Below are 8764 nucleotides of genomic sequence, written 5' to 3'. Positions count from 1 at the left end.
AAAAACTCTGTCCCCCCCAAAGGTGTCCCCCCCCCCCCCTACACTCTTAGGACCCATAGCAGCTCCACTTTGTAATATACTAAATGACTGTAACCAGTGACTGACCATGTTGGGGGTATAGAAAAAAGCTAATAAAGAAATCAATAAATTATGGGTCTGATTTGATAATTTTCTGTGAGAAGCCTGATAGACAAACATACATGTATTATTACATTAAGATGCGTCTTTATAACTAGGTCTCACACATCCACTGAATTATACAAAGAGGCGTATACTCAATCTTTTGGGGGTTCTTAGGTGATCCTATGAAAAAGACATTAAAATATGAAACCAGGGTTGGCATGTTGCTATGGGATATTCCAGATGTTTAAATGTTTTTATTTTTGTTCAGATTGGCAATTAAAAAAAAATCCTATTCTTTACATTTTATTATTGTCTGCATTATCTTTTGTACCTACTTATTAGCAGAGTTGCTAATAAAGTGTTTACTGAGTGAAAATACCAAAGGAGGACCTGTGTTGATGCATATATTGTGATTGGTGCATGTAAACATCAACTGAGTTATTTCAGCAGAGATTATGAGAAAGAAAGCTGATTTCATGACCTGTAGTGACCTTTAGCAAAAAGTAAAATTATTTATATTTTGCTTCGGGCACAGCAATCTGGATGTTACAACTCTAATCGAATTCAGAATCCTATGTGAGGTATTTGCTGTATATTTGCTGTTGGAAGTGGATAGTGGCCCTTTGTGCTTAGAGAATCCTGTCATCCCTGTGCATATATTGTGCTTGATACAGGTTTGGGGTTGGATATTATATGACTTTAACATCACTGGGAATGCATTCCACAGGTGGGAAAGTGCAGTGTTTACTGATTCTATATTTGTTTATTAGGGGTGGGCTGTACCTATTAACACCGCAGTACTTTCAGTCTCCCACTGCTTATTGTATTGAAATAATTATTTAACATCTATGAATATTTTGCCTCTCTTATTAGAAACAAAAAGACTGTTTCTAAATTTCCAAAATGTCACTTTAACATCATTATTTCTAAGAGAATAAATTACTGGGTTTAGCATCGGAGGTACTATTCCATAAAAGATGGCAATAACTTTGTTTGTTCCTGGTACTGAGCTTGACCTAGGTTTCATGTAGGCAGCCATAGCTGAACCATAAAATATTGTAACAACTATCATATGAGAACCACACGTAGAAAAGGCTTTCCTCCGACCACCTGATGATGCAATTTTAATGATACTTAAAATTATTTTAATATATGAAACTGCAATAAATGTGACAGGAGTCAAAAGAATAACCACCCCAACCACAAAAATAATGAATTCAACAAAAATAATATTTTCACATGACAGAGATAGGATTTCTGGTACTTCACATACAAAATGATTAATTACATTGTTTCCACAAAGATCTACATTTAGCGTAAGAGCCACATGAGAAATAGAAAGAAGGAACCCGCATAGCCATGTACTAGCAGCTATTCTGACACAGACCATCTTACTCATGATAGTAGTGTAGTGTAACGGATAACATATAGCAACATAACGGTCATATGCCATAATAGCTAGCAGAATACACTCCGTTTCACCCAAAGAGAGAGACATGTACATCTGTGTTGCACACTCTGCATAAGAGATTGTCTTTTTCACTGACATCAAATCTCTCAGCATCCTTGGTAGAGCTGAAGTTGCATAACAGAGATCCAGTAAAGAGAGGTTTGAAAGATAGAAATACATAGGTGTATGAAGACTGGTGTTTGTTACAATTAAAATAATAAAGATTGTGTTTCCAATCAAAATGATCATGTAAGCAAGCATAAATATAAGAAAAAGAATAACTTGAATTTTTGGATCAGTAGAAAGTCCAAGAAGAATAAATTCCATAACTGCAGTGCCGTTTCTCACAGGCATTCTTCAAAATGTAATAGAAAATGTATATGAAAAAAATATCTTAAAATATATATATTAAGTATTCAAACTCTACTAGAATTTGTCACACAAAGGATGTAATAAAATTATTTCAGTGTTTGCCTTTTCCTTAATATAAATGCACAGATTTAGCCAGTCAGGGGACAATCGAACAATTCATGAATCACAATTGCAACCATTCATCTTCTCTTACTACTTTTGTGAATTACGGGAAGGTCTCTAAATGTAAAATAGTTTGTCAGAAAAATGATCTGTTAATTATCTTTTTAATACATGTCTGTGCTGTATTTTGATTCTGCACCATAAGTATAGTTTTGGATTTGAATGTAAACTGTGAACATTCAAATGGGATGCATTGCTTTTTATAGAGCTCTTAGTAATTCAGGCATGTATTCCTAAATGAAATGTTATACCTCAGGGTGTTATCTCAAATGTCTCACTGTTCCAAGATACAAAAATTATCCCCTTTGGTTTGATCTATATTTAATAACTATGTAATGCATTATCACTAATGTTAGATGAAATTGCCAATATAAGCATAATCATTACCTTTTATGATACATTGAATGTTTTTTTGACTATGGTTAAATAAGGGCCATTATCACCCTGCAATGCTTTTGCAGGAGATCAAACACAAAAAATGTATGGTTTAAAAATTAAGCTATAAGAATAGAAAAACACACCCAGTGGTGATGGCCATTGGAAGCCTTAATGTAAAGCCCTGTTCTTCCCCTATGTCTACTAATCACAAAGAACCTCTTTACCCAAACCTAACTTAACCACTAGTTAGGTGCAAAAATCTGGAACATCATTTATGCTGTTAATGCAATGCATAAACCCATTCTGCCAGCCTTTAAATATAGCCAAACAAACCAGGAAGTTATGATTAAAATAGTTATCTCTAATTTTAATATCTTCCTTTAATTTTCAGCAAAAGCTGATTGAGTAGCTCATCTGCCAGGAGCGAGGAGGTATATGTGTTTTATAGGTTAGCATTAAACCTCCAATAATCAAAATGCTGAGGCAAAGAGGAAACAAAGAGCCAGTAGCCTGCTAAGAGAAAACATTAGCAGAGTCAGAGTCCTGAACTAGAAAAACAGTCTCTAAAAGGCACGGACAGAAAAGTGGCTTAGTGTTTAGCACTTCTGCCAAGCAGTATTGGCGTTCTTAGTTTTAATCCCGGACAGGATGCTGTCTGTGTGGAGTGGGTTTTATCTGGATATTCTGGTTTACTCCCATACTCCAAAGATATGCTGGTAGGTAATTTGCCCCATTGTGTGCATGCAAGATAAGGGATGTTAGATAGTAAGCTTCGTGAGGGAAAGGATCGATGTGAATGAATAGTTTGTGAAACGATGTGTAAACTAATGGTGCTATATAAATACCTATAATAAATAAATATCTTCTAAACCTCTGTTTATCTGTATAATATGATCCTGAAACTAACACAAGCTTAGAATGATTAGGGAGGTTAGAAAATGCATAAAAAGTATGTTCATTGTCTCTGAATGGAGAGCCCTGCATCAATTCTGTAATGCCGTGGCAATAGTAAGAATCTCAGCTGCGGAGGCTATAAACATATATGGTTGTTCCCAAGGGTACGGCTTCAGGGTCGGGTTCCAGGCGTCACTCTCAAAGTCTTAAGCGGAGAGTTTGGAACCCTGCCATCATGTGCCGCAGTTAACAAGGGGTTTTCACAGTTCAATTAGGGCATTTTTAGCATACAATGTTGAACTCGTATAAAGCATAAGTCAGCAGATTTGAAATTTCAGTGGTACTATCACGTACCTGGTGGGGAGCCGAGTTGTGAGGAGGCCTCCTTTGCAGCACGAGTTCCACACCCCTGAATGTGGAGACAGGAGGTGGGGAAACTACGGGCAGCACCGGTGCCGGACGATGCAGGACACTGGGCCTGGGCAGGTCCTTGACTCCCGTCTTCAGTGAGGCAGGAAGCAGGTGCTGATGCGGCTGGAGCAGAGCGGAGTCAGGCAAGCCAGGGTCAGCAACAATCGGGCAGCAAGGTACAAAAGGAGAAGGCAAAGGAGAATCCAGGGACAAGCAGAAGTCGGAGGCAGGCGGCAATCAGGCAAGGTCACGAAATCCGGTCGATGATGATATGGCAACAGGCAAGATACAGGAAACACACACTAAAGCTGAAAGACCACTCAGCAAAGATCCTGGGAGTTGGGCCAGCTTAAATAGGATCATTCCCAGACAGAGCAAGTCACTTCCTGTGCGCCATGTGCCGTTTGCGCATGCGCAGTAGCTGCCGTTTGCGCATGCGCAGTAGCCGCTGCTTCCCGCAAATGTGGTGAACAGGCCTATGCGCATGCGCAGTCGTAACTCTGCCGTTAGGCATGGTCTTACAGGTACTACTCTGGTTTGGAGAGAGGGTCCCAAATATATGAAAGTAATCCTTAATAGCAGTTAGTTTCAGCAATCTATGTACTCAGGGTATTCATTTCATACAATGGGTAGACTTTCATAGGCATACATAAGTAATCGCAGTTCATAGTTTTCTCCCCTAGAGGGAGTGAGAGTCCAATCAATGAAAAATAGGCAATCCTTGCAAGTTAGTAGCAGTAGTGAAGATCTTGGCTAGCAGCAGTGGAGTTCTCTGTTACAGTCACAGAGAACGTATACTTGCTGTTTTGCAGGGTTATTGGCAGAGAAGGTTTCCAGGATCTCGGGGGTTCTTGGTCCACACAGCAGGGAGCAGGCTGTCAGATGGCGTTCACAAACGAATAATAGAACGCCATACTGACCCGGCTTCCTGCTTTTTATATGGATTGGAAAGGGGAGGTGCTGGTGGCGCTGGGCGGCCCGATGCGTTCCACGCTGGAGCGCATCGGCGATTCATTTCCTGCTTGCGGCTGCGGTCCCCTGTGAAACGCAAGCCGCGATCGTTACAAATTCTGTGGTTTTAAAGGACATGGCACTTTGCTGAGGGGCAGCTATCAATTGCTGACTCTCTAATAGGATTAGGTAAGGGTTCAAATAGGACTGCAAATGGCTGGGCAAAAACAAAATATTTATAATGTTTCTTGGGACCCCACTATCCAAAATGTTATAATACTTACCTAAGTTAAAATTCCTTATGGGATGCAGTTGGAAACAAACTTTCCATGTAAAATTGTATTTACCTCGTCACAGTTTCCTTTGTCCTACTAGACACCTGAGCTTTGCTGCTGCTTGTTGGGACATATTTTTATGAGATGATCTCTTTTTATAAAATAATGGCTAAAGCTGGCCATATATTTTTAGATTTTCCTCCATCCTGGTTAATGAGTGTGAATGGATGAATCTTCTGCTGTGGCTACTTTATTCTGACCTCTAATTTTTTACATTGATGTTTTCTATATTTTAGACTAAGGTCTCAGAATTTTGAAGCATGCTGTTGTGGAAAAAGTTTGAAAAATACTCTGTTAGGACTATGCTTTACAATGTGTGCAGGTTCTGAATAGAGTCGTGAGTCACCTGCACCCCATACAGCATTGCAACTTTTTAGGATTGTGGTTTACATAGTGATGACATGGGTGAGATTGTCACTATGTCCAGGGCTGAAAATTGAATGTCCTGAGCTACTAGCTAGGACTTCAAAGTTACTCGCCACTAGTTGCCTTGCCCTGCCCTGGAATTTTAGAACACCGGGACAGGATAGGAGTGTAACACTCCGGGCTTCAAGGGGTTAATAAGCAGGAAGACACCCTGTATGGTTCTGTACAGTTCCTGGAAATGGCTGACATACTTAGGTTGAGCTCTAAAAGCTTAATGACACGGAAAGAACCAGCCCTGCACACCTACAGCGTCCCACCAAAGCCACTCGGCGCTCTCCCGCCTCCACTACTCACCTACTACATCGATCAGCACAGGATCAAACAGCCAATCACCGCCCGCCTCTTATTAGACAGCCCAGTCAGCATATTCAGTGATTGGTGCGGGAAAAAGGAGGAAAAAGGAGGATTCTGATTGGCGCTCAGTCGAACACTGGGCTTTCTGTCGACCAACGGACCTTATCATCAGGCCATCTTTAACATAGGAAGGTGCACTGCTGTGGGTGGCAGCATATGGGTAAGCCATCTGGGATCCCTCCAGGAGTTGGTTACTTGGTCCATGACCGAGTGCTTGACTCAATGGCTTCATTTCCACTCGCCCCCCCACACAATTTTCACTCGCAAATTGCGAGGGGACAAGTGGTAATTTTAAGCCTTGACTATGTCAACCTAATGAAGGAACCCTGCTTGGCCCTGAAATGTTGGCATTTGTGATGAAACATGGTGACAACTTCACTTCTTGTGTGCTTGTGTAAAAGATCTATCAAACTCACCTCTCCAGGATCCAGGACACGAAGGGTGGCTCCATCCCTAGTCTGCCGATGTCACGCCCCTCCTCCTTCCTCCTCAGCTTAAGAGAAGCAGTGATATTGTTCACGTGAGCCTTGCATTCTATGTCCTCCCTATTCCTGTGAACCTGAACTGTATCTACATTACATATTAGAATGCTGGCAGGCTGCCAACTCAATGGTGCCAGGTAAAATCTGAGCTTCACATTTGAGGTTGAATTACTTTAAAATTTGGAACGAAAATTCATCTGTTGAACCACAGTTTTGAATACAAATTGTATTATTGTTTTAATATGTTATGATACACCTAGTTTTAATGAAGAATAGGAAAATTAGGTATAGGATTTGTTTATGGACAAAAGTGACAGGGACACGATGCCGCAGAGTAGTGTATATGAAATATCTTTAACTTAATCCACATAATTTTCCTCTTGCCCTGCCTCTTACTTAAATTTGGTTTTATGGAGAGGGAACCCATCCTAAATGAGAAGACTACATTTATATAATAGGATTCCTTGTTATATCATGAGCATATAAAACAAGCCGATGAATTTAACCCAATTCAAATCAATTAGTTCATAGGTTTATTTTAATTGTTTTTTCAATTTGAATTATTAGCTTATGCAATCATTTTCGATAAATCATTTATAAAATTATTATTTTTGGTTTAGTTATTTTTTTCTTATGTTGACAGTTTTGATAAGTTCACAATGCTTTGGTGACATAGTTATAATTATATAGTCATACTACTATATAATTTATTTTTCAAAATAAACTATTGAAAACACGTTTTGTCCTTACATGAAACCTTTTTTTAGAGCTGATTTAACTTCCTTATTCCTTAGTGTATAAATCAGTGGATTTAACATTGGTGTCACTATTGTATAAAAGATTGCAAAAAGTTTATCTGTATCAGGAGATGACTTGGATCGAGGTTTCATATAGGTGGCCATAGCTGAGCCATAGAACAAGATTACAACAGTTATATGAGAGCCACAAGTGGAAAAGACCTTTCTACCTCCTGCAAAAGAGCTTATTTTAAAAATGGCTCTTATTATTTTAACATATGTAATGATAATAAAACTAATGGGCACAATTAATATAATGACACCAACAATAAAAATCACAAATTCAACAACTGCAACGTTCCCACATCCCAAAGATAAGATTCCTGGTACTTCACACTCAAAATGGTTAATTTAATTACGTCCACAAAGATCCACATTCCATGTAAGGACTACATGAGAAATAGATAAGAGAAATCCACAAATCCATGTTCCTGTAGCTATCTTAATACACAAAGTTCTGTTGATAATTGACATATAATGTAAAGGATAACAAATTGCTATATAGCGGTCATAGGCCATTATGGCTAAAATAATACATTCTGTTTCCCCCAGTGAAAGAGATATGTACATTTGTGCAACACAATCTACAAACAAAATAGTCTTTTTGACCGACAACATATCTCTCAGCATCCGCGGTATAATTGAGGATGAATACAAGATGTCCACGAAAGATAGATTAGTGAGGAAAAAATACATTGGGGTTTGAAGGGTGCTGTCAGTGACTGTAGCCAAGATAATAAGAGAATTTGCAACTAAAATGATTAAATACATGATCAAGAATATCATAAAAAGAATGATTTGTATAATGGGATTACTGGAGAGTCCAAGAAGGATAAATTCTTTGATGACTGTGTCATTTTTCCAAGCCATTCTGCCAAGAAAAAAAAGGTACAAAAAAAGTTATGCTTACTAATAATCTTTATGTTTTGTGTCTTGAGACAGTTACTGCCATGCCCTCCCAGTTGCCACCTCTGTATGTATGATGGACACCAGTTAAACATCTTCCACTGTATTTTTCCCCGAGGCATGGCCTATATGAGCAAAAGAACAACATTTCAAATCTCCACAGTTGTCAGATGTAACTTTATGGCCATATCAGAATTAGCTATTGTGACTTTCCTTCTGCTACCCTTCTTGGTACATCCACAACCAGGGCAAACCGCCCTGGTTCCTATGGTCATCTACAGAGACCAATGGGGAAAACATTTGGTTGGGTCTTGTGTGCATTTTTCTTAGAAATATATTGTAATAATTGTTTTTCTTAATTGTTGGTTTGTTATAATTATGCTTCATAAAAAATATGTCTGCCTCTTGTATAAACTGATTTATTTAAGTGTAAGTGCATCTCAAATAAAATGAATGAAGGGAGGAGAATTTGGGCCTAATTTCGTAAGGCATATATGAATCCAAATACAAAAGTTGTGTAAATAGCAAGGCTTTTATATTGGTGTGAGCAAATGTTTTATAAATATATGTTGATCCTGCCACTTTTTCTGTTTCTTTTTTTTAATCACCAGCTTCCACTTCTGCGGGACTATGGTCACCCATCCAATCCCCTGCAGACAATACCACTGCTGTTTTATTGGAGGAAATGGAATGGAAACACTGAGATCTTAGGGTCCTCCTATT

The 8764-nt window shown here is 38.8% G+C and overlaps 1 protein-coding gene and 1 pseudogene across 1 annotated transcript; both read right to left on the bottom strand.

Annotated features, from left to right (window-relative positions):
• Window positions 1-958: 958 nt before the first annotated feature.
• Window positions 959-1927, bottom strand: LOC108794826 (olfactory receptor 1019-like). Its single transcript, XM_018565938.1, has one exon. The coding sequence runs from the start codon at window positions 1925-1927 to the stop codon at window positions 959-961; it is 969 nt and encodes a 322-aa protein (XP_018421440.1).
• A 5157-nt stretch (window positions 1928-7084) lies between these two features.
• On the bottom strand, window positions 7085-8005 carry LOC108794825 (annotated as a pseudogene).
• Between the last annotated feature and the right edge of the window lie 759 nt (window positions 8006-8764).

Source organism: Nanorana parkeri, unplaced genomic scaffold (genome assembly GCF_000935625.1).
Source record: "Nanorana parkeri isolate BGI_ZX_2015 unplaced genomic scaffold, ASM93562v1 scaffold901, whole genome shotgun sequence".
NCBI classification, from domain to species: Eukaryota; Metazoa; Chordata; class Amphibia; order Anura; family Dicroglossidae; genus Nanorana; species Nanorana parkeri.
Note: the sequence above shows the minus strand (reverse complement) of the source record. Positions and strands in the feature narration are given on the sequence as shown.